Genomic DNA, 13750 nt, shown 5'->3' with positions numbered 1-13750 from the left:
CCCTTCCACCACCCGTAGTTCGTTTCCCAGAGTTAGGAGTCTTCTATGATCTATCTCCCTTTCTGATATTTCCTTTTTTTTTTAAATAATAAATTTATTTTTTATTGGTGTTCAATTTACCGACATACAGAAAAACACCCAGTGCTCATCCGGTCAAGTGCCCCCCTCAGTGCCCGTCACCCAGTCACCCCCACCCCCCGCCCTCCTCCCCTTCCACCACCCCTAGTTCGTTTCCCAGAGTTAGGAGTCTTTATGTTTTGTCTCCCTTTCTGATGTTTCCACTCATTACTTCTCCCTTCCCTTCTATTCCCTTTCACTATTATTTATATTGCCCAAATGAATGAGACCATATAATGTTTGTCCTTCTCCGATTGACTTATTTCACTCAGCATAATACCCTCCAGTTCCGTCCACGTCGAAGCAGATGGTGGGTATTTGTCATTTCTAATGGCTGAATAATATTCCATTGTATACATAAACCACATCTTCTTTATCCATTCATCTTTTGATGGACACCAAGGCTCCTTCCAGTTTGGCTATTGTGGACATTGCTGCTAGAAACATCGGGGTGCAGGTGTCTTCTTATCTTGAGGAAGAACCAATGGTTCATTTTTGCTTTTGTTTCTCTTGCCTTAGTGGATGTATCTTGCAAGAAGTTACTGTGGCTGAGTTCAAAAAGGGTGTTGCCTGTGTTCTCCTCTAGGATTTTGATGGAATCTTGTCTCACATTTAGATTTTTCATCCATTTTGAGTTTATCTTTGTGTATGGTGCAAGAGAGTGGTCTAGTTTCATTCTTCTGCATGTGAATGTCCAATTTTCCCAGCACCATTTATTGAAGAGACTGTCTTTTTTCCAGTGGATAGTCTTTCCTCCTTTGTCGAATATTAGTTGACCATAAAGTTCCAGGTCCACTTCTGGATTCTCTATTCTGTTCCATTGATCTATGTGTCTGTTTTTGTGCCAGTACCACACTGTCTTGATGACCACAGCTTTGTGGTACAACCTGAAATCTGGCATTGTGATGGCCCCAGCTATGGTTTTCTTTTTTAAAATTCCCCTGGCTCTTTGGGGTCTTTTCTGATTCCACACAAATCTTAAAATAATTTGTTCCAACTCTCTGAAGAAAGTCCATGGTATTTTGATAGGGATTGCATTAAATGTGTAAATTGCCCTAGGTAACATTGACATTTTCACAATATTAATTCTTCCAATCCATGAGCATGGAATATTTTTCCATCTCTTTGTGTCTTCCTCAATTTCTTTCAGAAGTGTCCTGTAGTTTTTAGGGTATAGATCCTTTACCTCTGTGGTTAGGTTTATTCCTAGGTATCTTATGCTTTTGAATGCAATTGTAAATGGGATTGACTCCTTAATTTCTCTTTCTTCAGTCTCATTGTTAGTGTAAGAAATGTCACTGACTTCTGGGCATTGATTTTGCATCCTGCCACACTGCCAAATTGCTGTATGAGTTCTAGCAATCTTGGGGTGGAGTCTTTTGGGTTTTCTATGTAGAGTATCATGTTATCTGCGAAGAGGGAGAGTTTGACTTCTTCTTTGCCAGTTGAATGCCTTTTATTTCTTTTTGTTGTCTGATTGCTGAGGCTAGGACTTCCAGTGCTATGTTGAATAGCAGTGGTGAGAGTGGACATCCCTGTCTTGTTCCTGATCTTAGGGGAAAGGCTCCCAGTGCTTTCCCATTCCAAAGGTTTTGAACTCTTATGTTTTTATTTTCATTTGCTCCCATATATTTAAAAAAATTTCTTTAATTTCCTGGTTGACCCATTCATTCTTTTTTTTTCTTTTTTCAAGGTTTACTTATTAATTTGACACAGAGAGAGAGAAAGCGAAAGACAGAGTACAAGCATGGGGTGTGGGAGGTGGAGGGAGCGGGAGAAGCTGGCTCTCTGCCAAGCAGGGATCTTGATGCAGGGCTTGATCCCAAGACCACGGGATCATGATCTGAGCCAAAGGCATACACTTAATGGATTAGCCACCCAGGTGCCCCCCATTCATTCTTTATTTTTTTTTAAATATTTTATTTATTTATTTATGAGAGACACACAGAGAGAGGCAGAGACACATACAGAAGGAGAAGCAGGCTTCCATGCAGGGAGCCTGTAGTGGGACTCAATCCCAGGTCTCCAGGATCACACCCTAGGTTGAAGGTGGTGCTAAGCCGCTGAGCCACCCAGGCTGCCCTCCCCATTCATTCTTTAGTAGGATGTTTTTAGCCTCTACACTATGGTCTTTTCAATTTTTTTCTTATGGTTGACTTCAAGTTTCATAGCATTCTGGTCTGAATATACGCATGGTATGATATCAATCTTTTTGTACCCGTCGAGACCTGATTTGTGACCTAGTGTGTGATCTGTTCTAGAGAATGTTCCATGTGCATTGGAAAAGTGTGTATTCTGCTGTTTTAGGAGGAGATACTGTGAATATATCTGTTAAATCCATCTGGTCTAGTGTGTCATTCAAAGCCATTGTTTCCTTGTTGATTTTCTGCTAGCTTATCTGTCCATTGCTGTATGTGAGGTGTTAAAGTTCCCTACTATTATTGTATCATTATCACTGAGTTTCTTTATGTTTGTTATTAATTGATTTATATATTTGGGTGCTCCCAAGTTGGGGGCATAAATATTTACAATTGTTAGATCTTCTTTTAGATAGACTCCTTAAATATGATATAATGCCCCTTTTCATCTCTTGTTACAGTGTTTGGCTTAAAATCTAGCTTGTCTGATATAAATATGGGTACTCTGGCTTTCTTTTGACATCCATTAGCATGATAGATGGCGCTCCATCCCCTCATTTTCAATCTAGAGGTGTCTTTATGTCTAAAATGAGTCTCTTGTAAGCAGCATATAGATTGGTCTTGTTTTTTCATCCATTCTGATACCTTACGTCTTTTGATTGGGGCAATTAGTCCATTTACATTCAGAGTGATTATTGAAAGATGTGATTGTAGTGCCATTGTATTACCTGTAAAGTCCTTGTTTCTGGAGATTTTCTCTGTTCCTTTTTAGTCTTTGTTACTTTTGGTCTCTCTTTCTGCTCAAGGGATCCCCTTTAATATTTCTTGTGAGGGCTAGTTTAGTGTTCACAAATTCCTTTAGTTTTTGTCTTTTGAAACTCTCTATCTCACCTTCTATGCTGAAATACAGCCTTTCTGGATAAAGTATTCTTGGCTGCATATTTTTACCAATTTGCACATTGGCTATATCATGCCAGTCCTTTCTGGCCTGCCAGGTCTCCATGGACAGGTCTGCTGCCAGCCAAAGTGTCTACTCTTTTAGCTTAAGGACCTCTTGTCCCGAGTGGGTTTTAGGATTTTCTCTTCATCTTTGTAATTTGCAAGTTTCACTATAATATGTTGAGGTGCTCACCTGTTTTTTTTTTTTTTTTTATTGCTTTTGAGGGGAGTTCTCTGTGTTTCTTGGACTTGAATGCCTGTTTCCTTCTCCAGATTAGGGAAATTCTCATCTTGTTCAGTAAACTTTCTGCCCCTTATCTCCCTGCTTATTCATCTTCTGGGTCTCTTATAAAATGGATAGTATTTCACTTTATGGAATTGCTGAGTTCCCTAAGTCTGCCCTCATGGTCTAATAGTTTTCTTTCCCTCCTCAGCTTCCTTATTTTCCATAATTTTATCTTCTATAGCACTGATTTGCTCTTCTGCTTCATTCACCCTCATTTTTATGGTTATCAGTTGGGACTACATCTTGTAATAGTATTTTTAATTTTGGCCTGACTAGATTTTAGTTCTTTCATCTCTACAGTAATGGATTCTCTAGTATCTTCTATGGTTTTTTTGAAGCCCAGCTAGTATCTTTACAATCATTGTTTTAAATTTCAGTTCAAATCATTTGTATTTCCTTGGTATTAGTTGTGATCTCTCGTCTTTTATTCATGATTTTATTAATTTGAGTCTTTTCTCTTTTCTTTTTAATAAGTTTGGCCAGGGGTTTTTCTATCTTATTGACATCTAACTTATATCTCTATTGATTAAATTTCTGGCAGTGAGTACTACCTACTGTTCTTTCTTTTGGGGTGAATTTCTCTGTCTCATCATTTTGTTCAGAAAAGAAAGGAAGAAAGAAAAAGGAAAAAACAGCAGCAGCAGCAACAACAAAACAAAAAAACCCTAGATCCTAGGTGTGTTTTGATCTGCTTGTTAAAAGAAACTAGATCCCAAAAGTAGAAAAAATATGTATACATATATGTATATTTTATGGTGTGTATAATAAAAAAATAAAATGAAAGGAAACAAAAAATAAAAAAAAAGCATAGGTTTTTTTTGTTTGTTTCTGAAGATTTTCTCTGTTTCTTTCTAGTCTTTGTTGCTTTTGTGTTGTTTTTCCCATTCAAAGAGTCCCCTTTAATATTTCTTGCAGGGCTGGTTAGTGGTCACAAACTCTTTTAGTTTTTGTTTGTCTGGGAAGCTGTTTATGTCTACTTCTATTTTGAACAACAGCCTTGCTAGATAAAGTATTCTTGGCTGCATATTTTTTCCATTCAGAATATTGAATATGTCATGCTACTCTTTTCTGTCCTGCCATATTTCTGTGGATAGATCTGCTTCGAACTTGATTTGTCTTCCCTTACAGGTTAGGGATTTCTTTTCCCTTGCTGTCTTCAGGATTCTTTCCTTATTTCCGTATTTTGAAAATTTTACTACAATATGTCTTGGTGTTAATTGACTTTTGTTGATTTAGATGGGAGTTCTGTGCTTTCTGGATTTGGATGTCTGTTTCTTTCCCCAGATTAGTGACGTTTTCAGCATAATTTTCTCAAATAAACCTTCTGCCTCATTTTTGTCTCTTCTTCTGGGACTCCTATCAGGAATGTTATGCTTTATGGAGTTGCTGAGTTCCCTCAGTCTACGCTTGTAGTCCAATACCTTTCTTTCCTCTTCTTTTCAGCTGCATTATTTTCCATAGGTTTATCTTCTATATCAGTTATTTATTCTTCTTCTTCTTCTTCCATCTTTGTGGCCATTACATCCAGTCAGTCTTGTATCTTGTTTATAACATTTTTAAATTTTGGCCTGACTAGTTTTTAGTTCTTTTATTTCTATGGTAAGGGTTTCTCTGGTTTCTTCTATGCTTTCCTCAAGCCCAGCTAGTATCCTTATGATTGTTGTTTTATTTATTTGTTATTTTTATTTTTTAAAGATTTTATGTATTTATTCATGAGAGACAGAGAGAGAGAGAGAGGCAGAGACACAGGCAGAGGGAGAAGCAGACTCCATGCAGGAAGCTGGACATGGGACTGGATCCTGGGTCTCTAGGATCACACCCTGGGCTGAAGGTGGCACTAAACTGCTGAGCCACTAGGGCTGCCCATGATTGTTGTTTTAAATTCTAGTTCAGGCATATTACTTATATCTATTTTGATGCTCTCCCTGGCAGTGACCTCTTCTGACTCTTTCTTTTGTGATGAATTCCTCAGTCTTGGCATTTTGTTTAGGTCTCTGTCTTCTTAGTAAAGCCTACATGTGGTCCCATTTTCTTTTCTTTTCTTTTTTTTTTAAAGATTTTATTTATTTATTCATGACTCATACACACACACACACAGAGGCAGAGACACAGGCAGAAGAAGAAGTAGGCTCCATGCAGGGAGCCCAACATGGGACTTGATCCCAGGTCTCCAGGATCATATCCTGGACTGAAGGCGACACTAAACCGCTGAGCCACCGGGCCTGCCCTAAAAGTTTAAATTACATGATTAGAGTCTGATTGGTATCTGATAAAAACGAGTCAGAGAGAGTAAAAGGAGCTCCTTTAGGTAATAAGGTGGTTAGGGAACAAATTCCAGTGGAATGTCCTGGAAAGGTTTAAAGAATATCCAGGGCTGCCCCTGAATGAGCAACATGAGTGACTGCTCACATGTTCTACCTGTGGCACTCAAAGACTCCTCCAACTTCCCAGACTTCTCTATCCTTTCTACTGGACAGCCTTATTGTAGCTTCAGGTGTATATGCATATGCCTTCTTTTCCATATAGATGGAGGGTCCTACAGATTCCTAATTTTCAGCATTAACTGTTTATAGACTCATTTAATCCTTAGCACAACTTTATGGAATGGGTACAGTTACTATCCCCATGTATCTTTGAGGAAATTGAGGCACAGGGTGTCTGACTCAGCTCCAGATAGTGTTGTGGTCCCATTTTCACTAGAGCTGAAGCTTTGCAGCACTCAGTGGTCAGTAGACACTGGTGTGTGTGTAAGTATGTGTGTGTGTGTGTGTGTGTGTGTGTATGGAGAGAGGGTTTGTACTAGTCTTCTTGGGGAGGGGCCTGCTGCTGCTTTGGTTCTCAATCACATTTGTCCTATTAAAAAAGACACCTGTAGAGCATGGCGGGGGATGGTGGGGCTTGGTATCAGTGGCTCAAGCCTCCACTGTGTGCACTCTGCATTGAAGTCCATCTGTACTGATGGGAGGGGTGAAAACCACCAGTGTGCTCTCTTCCCTGGAGAGGTGATTTTGCTCCAATTGCTGTTCAGAAAGCCCTCACAGAAGAGCAAAAAATCTCCCCTCTTGTGTTCAGTCTTCCATCAGATTCCTGTCTTCACTCTGCTGGCATGGACTGCCCATGGGCAGTGACGCAGTGCTCCTGTGTCTACTGGTTTCCCTAGTCTCTGGGAAGGATCACAGCTAGCCTCTTGACATGTACTAAATTAGGAGCCTGATTTTAAGGCAGCAACTTTCAAAGTATGCAGATGGACCCATTTGGGGGAAAGGCTAGAAGAAGGCAGTTTTGCTTGATTCCTGTGCATTGAACCCTGGGGGAGTCTTAAAAGTTGGGGCACTAATTCGGGTTAAAAATACTTTGCTCCTCAAGAAAAGGCTGGGAATTGAGAATTCCTTCCTGATTGTATGGTGCTGTGCTAGGGGTGGGATTTATGATGAGAGTATCTCGGGCTTTTCTATCTGTTTCAATATGAGTATGTTCTCATTTTCTCAGTGTGTAGGAGTTGCTCACCTTAGTTTCTGGATTTCTTTCAGAAGTAACTGTTGCATGTGTAGCTGAATATTCAGTGTATTCATGGAAGGAGGGGAGTTCAGGAGCATCCTATGTTGCCATCTTGGTTGTTCCCCTACCTTCTCCTCTTTTGAAGGACAATTTGCTGGATATAGGATTTTTGGTTGACAGGTTTTTTTTCTTCTAGCATTTTTCCTGTATTATCCTGCTGCCTATTGACTTGTGAAGTTTCTGATGAGAAATCTGCTGTTATCTTAATTAAGATCCCTTGTACGTGATGTGTCACTTTTCTCTTACTGCTTTCAAGATTCTCTTTAGCTTTTGAAAGTTTGATGATAATGTGTCTCAGTGTGCATTTCTTTGAGTTCATCTTACTTCCAATTTGTTGAACTTCTTTGATATTTATATTCATGTCTTTCATCAAATTTGGGAAGTTTTCAATCATTATTTCTTCAAACTCTATCTCTGGTCTTTTCTCTCTCTTTCTCTGGGGCTCCCACAATGCATATGTTAGTTTATTCAAAGGTGTACAAACATCACTTAGGCTCTGTTCACTTTTATTCAATATTTTTTCCTTCTGTTCTTCATTTTTAAAAAAGATTTTATTTATTTACTTTATTTATTTATGTATTTATTTACTTATTTTAGACAGAGAGAGAGAGAGAGCATGAGTCAGGAGAGAAGCAGAGGGGGGAGGGAGAGAGAATCTGAGGCAGTCTCTGTGCTTAGCACAGAGTCTGATGGGGCTTGATCTCACAACAGTGAGATCATGACCTGAGCAGAAACCAGGAGTCAGCCAGGCACTTAACCAAATGAACCACCCAGATACCCTTTTCTTTCTGTTTTTTTTTTTTTTAGAGATTCATTTATTTATTCATTTAAAAAAAGATTTTGTTTTTATTTATTCATGAGAGACACACAGAGAGAGACAGAATATAGGCAGAGGGAGAATCAGGCTCCCCGCAGGAAGCCCAATGTGGTGCTCAATCCCTGGACTCACTGAGCCACCCAGGCATCCCTGTTCTTTAGATTTGTAATTTCCATGGTTCTATCTTCATGTTTATTGCTTTTTGTCTTCTGTTTACTTCAATCTGCCTTTGAACACTTCTACTAAAATGTTCATTTCAGTTATTGTACTTTTTATCTTCAAATTTTTTTCAGTTTTTTTAAAGACCAAAAAAATTTCCTTATTAATATTTCCACTTTGTTCATACATTGTTTTCTTGATTTTCTCCATGTTAGTACTTCAAATATCTTAAAGATAGTTGTCTTATTTATTTATTTATTGTTATATTTTTTCATTTTCTTCTTTTTTTTAAAAGATTTTATTTATTTATTCATAGAGACAGAGAGAGAGACACACATACAAGCAGAGGGAGAAGCAGGCACCATGCAGGAGCCTGATGTGGGACTCGATCCCAGGTCTCCAGAATCACACCCTGGGCTGCAGGCAGTGCTAAACCACTGCGCCACTGGGGCTGCCCCATTTTCTTCCTTTTTATGAAAGGATAGGTGTTTTAAAATCTTTGTCTAGAAGATCTGCCATTGGATCTTTTTTGGGGACTGTTGATTTGTTTATTTTTATTTGAATGGGCCATATTTTTGTGTTTCTTTTTATGCTTTGTGATATTTTAAAAAATTTTATTTTTGTATATTTTTTTATTGGAGTTCAATTTGCCAACATATAGCTTTGTGATTTATTTTTAATGAAAACTGGACATTTGAACCTAATAATGTGGTAATTCCGGAAATCTGTCTTTGTCACCCCCTAGCCTTTTTCCGAAGAGAGAGAATCTTAAGCAGACTCCACACTCCACACAGAGCCCAAGGTGGAGCTTGATCTCACAACTCTGAGATCATGACCTGGGTCGAAATCAAGAGCTGGATACCAACCAACCCAGGCACCCCCCCCCCCATTCACCTTATTTTTAGTTGTCTCACTTTTCCAGGATTTGGCTGGAAAAGGAAGCAAATGGGCTATGGGAATATGTTATTTTGTCCCTGAAAGATTGTTTATTTCTGGGACATCCAGCTTCATGACTCACAACAGGAAAATCTCAGAACTTCCATTTATGTGAACCAGTCATGTTAGCCCAGTTCCTATTATTTCAGGTTCATAGCATGTTTCCAGCAGCTGATTTAGCTGAAGAATAGTTTCTAATTCCCAGGTCTTCACTAAAGTTGGAACATGCTTTACCTGTTCAGAATAAATCCTGTTTGGATAATGGTCTGATCTTGAAGTAGTCAGATATCTTGCAGAAAATGGTCTCAATTTAGGGGACTAGTTTTCCTATTCTTAAGATTGAGAAAAGACAGGTTTGCATGCCTAGTTACAGGATCTCATTTATAATGCCTCTGATGTTGGCCCTAGCTACCAATAGTCCAGGATGCATTCACACGTAAGGGATTGGACTTAGTCAATAAGATGGACAGGGAAGGTATGCAGAAAAGGGATGCTTGGATAAATTCAGAGATGAAATGGTCAGGCTGTGTGTCCTACAGCTGGGAAGATGGCCATGTTGAACCTTGTAGCATTCAGGAAACTTGGTAACCAGTGTTTGGGTGATTATTCTCTTGGCGGCTAAAACACAGTCATTGGATTGAAATTGAGGGTTGTTTTTCCAGAAGGACTGAGAACAGCCAAGTCAAATTTCATTGACTGGGGTACTAAACAATGTCTAAATAACTACTTATTATTAGGGATCAGGTCAGGAGGCTAGTTAAACTAACTGGGACTCCTGACTTGGTAGACATAAATTTCATGTGTTAGGTTCACTGCACAATTTGGTTCTAAGGAAAAAAAAAAAAGAGCACTAGTTTGGTGCTCTGGTTCTACTAACTAGTTCAACATGAGAAGGGAGGTGATACAAACCTATACAGATTGGGTTTGTCACACCTAAAACACCATACACATATATGAGAAATGGTTGATGGGATAGAGGGCAACTAAAGGATGGGACCAGTTGACATTCAACTCTAAATAAGGCAGAGGAAGGGAAGAGACATTCAGAGAGTAGGGAAGGCTGACACAAAGTTGCTTTCATTTTAATGGTCATACAATTATTTCTCAGGAAAGGCAAACCTCAAGTTAGGAAAATAGCAAACATATGGAAGTTTCCAGGATTATGGAAATATTACAAAGGTCTTAAAATTGATTTGAATTTTCTTACAACTATGTTTCAGAATGGTGTATCAACTCTAACCTCTCGGCTTATTGTCTCTGTTAAAGCAAAAACAGACAAACAAACAAACAACAACAACAACAAAACAGATCTGTGTTAAAGGTTTTGGAAAGTCTCCCTGGATTAATTTAAGTCATTTTTATCCAAAACAAGTCCAGAGGATATCATATCTTTCAATGTCTCTCCTGTTCCATTTATTGATATCTTATTCTTTCATTCCCTAAAACTTAGTAATTGTCTACTACTATGTGCCAGGCATTGCAAAAATTCACAAGGCATATTAAATAAATAAAACAAAATTTGTTTTTGAGTTACTCACAAGATCACTTTCCATCTCACTTTCTTGGGAATCAGCCATACCAAAGCCTCCATGGGCCTTCTTCTAGTTCCAATGACTGGGAAATGGTCAAGTGTGGGCTGAAAGCTTAGTTGTATAAAACAGCATGTTGCTATGGAGAGTTCATAGGTCTGAGATTATAAGGATTGGTTTTGGGTGAACTTGTGCTTGTAAAATAGTCAAGCCCTGGTGACCATCACATCTGGTTAGAAACCATTTAATATGAACTTGGTCCAGTTAGTTACCTCTAATGGACTTTGTTTCTTCATTTGCCACTCTAAAATAATGATACAAATCTCCCTTAGGGTGATTTTAATTTAATTTAATTTAATTTAATTTAATTTAATTTAATTAATTAATTTATTTTTTTAACTTTTATTTATTTATGATAGGCACACAGTGAGAGAGAGAGAGAGGCAGAGACACAGGCAGAGGGAGAAGCAGGCTCCATGCACCGGGAGCCTGACATGGGATTCGATCCCGGGTCTCCAGGATCGCGCCCTGGGCCAAAGGCAGGCGCCAAACTGCTGCGCCACCCAGGGATCCCTGATTTTAATTTTAAATTATATCAATATATGTAAATTGCTTAGTGCAGTGCCTGGCACATGGTAATTATCTGATAAATGGTGACTACTAATTTTTCTCTGGACTTTGGATTTCCTAAGGAAAAATGACAAATGATCCTGAGATCTAACCTATTAAGTTTTTTAATGAGGACAATCCTCCCACTTCCCATCCCAAGCCAGGGATCCTAGGATCTAAGAACCTCTCCTTTTCCTCTCCCCCAAGGGCCAAGGGTAGGGTGGGATTTCTTACTTTATTTTGTATTCTTTGACACAGGCTATGTCACATTCTATTTTAAGCTTGTAGTTGTTAAGGTTGCCATCACATCCAGAGAATACAAAACTTTCACATCTTTTGGAGGTTCGGTTGTAGAAATATCTAAAGTGAATTTCAAAGCAGCTACCAGTTTTCATATCCATTTTGCAAGGATCTGCACGAGAGGTTCCCATTGCATTAGGCGGAATGAGTTAGGACTTAGCAGGAGATTTTTGCCTTCCAGGGCCCTTAAAAATTCCTCACATTAGTTTGGAATTGGGTGGAAGGTGATTGAGTGACTTGACCAAGGGCACACATTTGCTAAGTGGCAGGGCCAGAATTTGGGGTGTCTGACTCACAGCGTAGACTGTGCCACCTCCCCATGCTCCAGAAGCACCAAGCCTATACACATTACCTGTGGAAGAAAACTTCATTATCTTTCACATCTACATTGTGAACTTCTCTAACAGGGACCATGGGTTCAAGTGTTCTCTCTGCGCCCATAGCCCAGATATTGAAAATGCCTCAGTTTGCTCCATTTCCAGCCCTCCTTTACTCTCCTCTCAATATGTATTCTTAAATGGTCTTGGATCTTCAAAATTTGTCATGAAACCCCTAATTCAAAATATGTTTGATCCTTTGGACCATCTAAAAGACAGCCCCATCTGGATTCATTTGCCTCATTGTTTTTTCTCATCAGACATCTACAAGATACCCAGAGTAAGTAATGCCCGGAGTCAAGGGACTAAGTGTTAATGGTTATTAACACAAAAGGGGGACCTTTCTGGACCAGCTGGATATCACATTTTCTTGACACTCTCTCCCCCATTCATAATTGGTTTTTGCATTTATTTTCTACTTTAAGTTCATACCTTTGAGGTCTCCACATATCATTTCAGCAAGTTTAGCAACACCACCCATTAATGGGGTAGTCAGCAAGAGGAAGATGAAGAACCCTAGAAGAAATCCCAACTCAGGAGGCTTCATGATGTAGTAAGCAGAAGGTAGGAGAGGCTTGGTATCAACTGATGTTATATTTTGGGCTTGATACTTGAGAGGGCTAAGCCCACTTACCCCAGGGGCCAGGACTGGGCATTACTAGGCATTGAGTTGAACAGTGAATGCTTGGGTGCCCAGCCATGAAGCTGAAGATCCCAGGCCAATTAGACCCCTGATAGTGAGTCCTATGTTCATCTTAGAAACCATAAAAACAAAAGGATCAGAGATTGTAGCATAAGCTTAATCATGGAAGATAGAATGATTAATGAATTAAAAAAAGATTGATTTCTTTTCTCTCTTCAATCTTCCACAACAAGGAGTGACTGATCCCGGTGAAACAGGAAGAATGTAATAAAACCAATAGTAGTAATGATAGTAACTAACCCTTATGGTACTTCCTTCATGTGAGACACTATTATCTATCCATCTGCATAAAATCATTAAATTTCAAAAACAAAAATTTTTTTCTCACAAAAAGCATATGCAGTTCATGAGTTAGGAGCAATTATTATTATCACAGATGAAAAAACTGAGGCTGAGGCTAAGTTATATGTGCAATCAAATTTGAACTCACTATACTGTATTACCTAGGAATATGGGACACCTTGGTTTTGTTTTCTTGTAAGGCTTTTGAATTTTGGCTTTCACATTTAAACTCTTAGACTACCTGAAATTGATTATTTTTGGTAAGGTGTGAAATAATAATAATGTGTGATACAATTTAATTTTTCAGTGGCTTCAGACCCAGTTGTTGATGAATTCAGCTTTTATCTACTTATATGATAACTTCTTTTATACATGTGGGATTATTTTTGGGCTCTTTATTTTACTCTACTGTATATTCCTGCTCCAAAGCCATTCTTGATTACTTGAATTTTGTATTATCTTAGGATTTTGCATATTCACATAAATTTGAGGGTCAGTTTGTCAAGTTCTTCAAAAGACCCAGCTTGGATATTGATTTTAATTGCTTTGGATTTACAGGTCAATTTGAGGAGAATAACATCCTTACAATATTATCTTGCATAAATACAGTAGTTCCTCATTTATATTGGTTTTCTTAATAACTTCCTAGCAAGGCTTACAATATTTCCCAAACAGGTCTTGTAACCTTATTTATATTTTTGGTATTATTGTAAATGGTATCTTTAAACATTATACTTCTATTTGTTTCTGATGTACAAAACCGTAATTTATATTATATATTAATCTTATGTCTAGCATAAGCATTTCCTTCATGAGTAGTGATATTGAATACCTTTTTTTTAAAAGATTTTTATTTATTTATTCATGATAGACACAGAGAGAGAGAGAGAGAGAGAGAGAGAGAGAGAGAGAGGTAGAGATACAGGCAGAGGGAGAAGCAGGCTCCATGCAGGAGCCCGATGTGGGACTCAATCCCGGGTCTCCAGCATCACGCCCCAGG

The 13750-nt window shown here is 38.6% G+C and overlaps 1 protein-coding gene across 1 annotated transcript; it reads right to left on the bottom strand.

Annotated features, from left to right (window-relative positions):
- Positions 1-10016: 10016 nt before the first annotated feature.
- Positions 10017-12396, bottom strand: SPINT4 (serine peptidase inhibitor, Kunitz type 4). Its single transcript, XM_025469045.2, has 3 exons — positions 12198-12396; positions 11323-11500; positions 10017-10207 (listed from the first exon to the last, which is right to left on the bottom strand). The coding sequence occupies exons 1-3, from the start codon at positions 12310-12312 to the stop codon at positions 10186-10188; spliced, it is 315 nt and encodes a 104-aa protein (XP_025324830.1). The 5' UTR covers positions 12313-12396; the 3' UTR covers positions 10017-10185.
- Positions 12397-13750: the final 1354 nt, after the last annotated feature.

This window comes from Canis lupus, chromosome 24, assembly GCF_003254725.2.
Source record: "Canis lupus dingo isolate Sandy chromosome 24, ASM325472v2, whole genome shotgun sequence".
Lineage (NCBI taxonomy): Eukaryota > Metazoa > Chordata > Mammalia > Carnivora > Canidae > Canis > Canis lupus.
This window is presented reverse-complemented; position numbering and strand designations above follow the sequence as displayed.

What these genes read in the sequence shown, in the direction of transcription:
- SPINT4 (XM_025469045.2), bottom strand. Translation starts at nt 12,312, where the DNA reads ATGAAGCCTCCTGAGTTGGGATTTCTTCTAGGGTTCTTCATCTTCCTC. An exon ending in GATATGTGGAGACCTCAAAG is followed by an intron (nt 11,501 to 12,197) that starts GTATGAACTTAA and finishes CCTCTCGTGCAG; the next exon opens with ATCCTTGCAAAATGGATATG. An exon ending in GTCAAAGAATACAAAATAAA is followed by an intron (nt 10,208 to 11,322) that starts GTAAGAAATCCC and finishes TTGCTTTAACAG; the next exon opens with AGACAATAAGCCGAGAGGTT.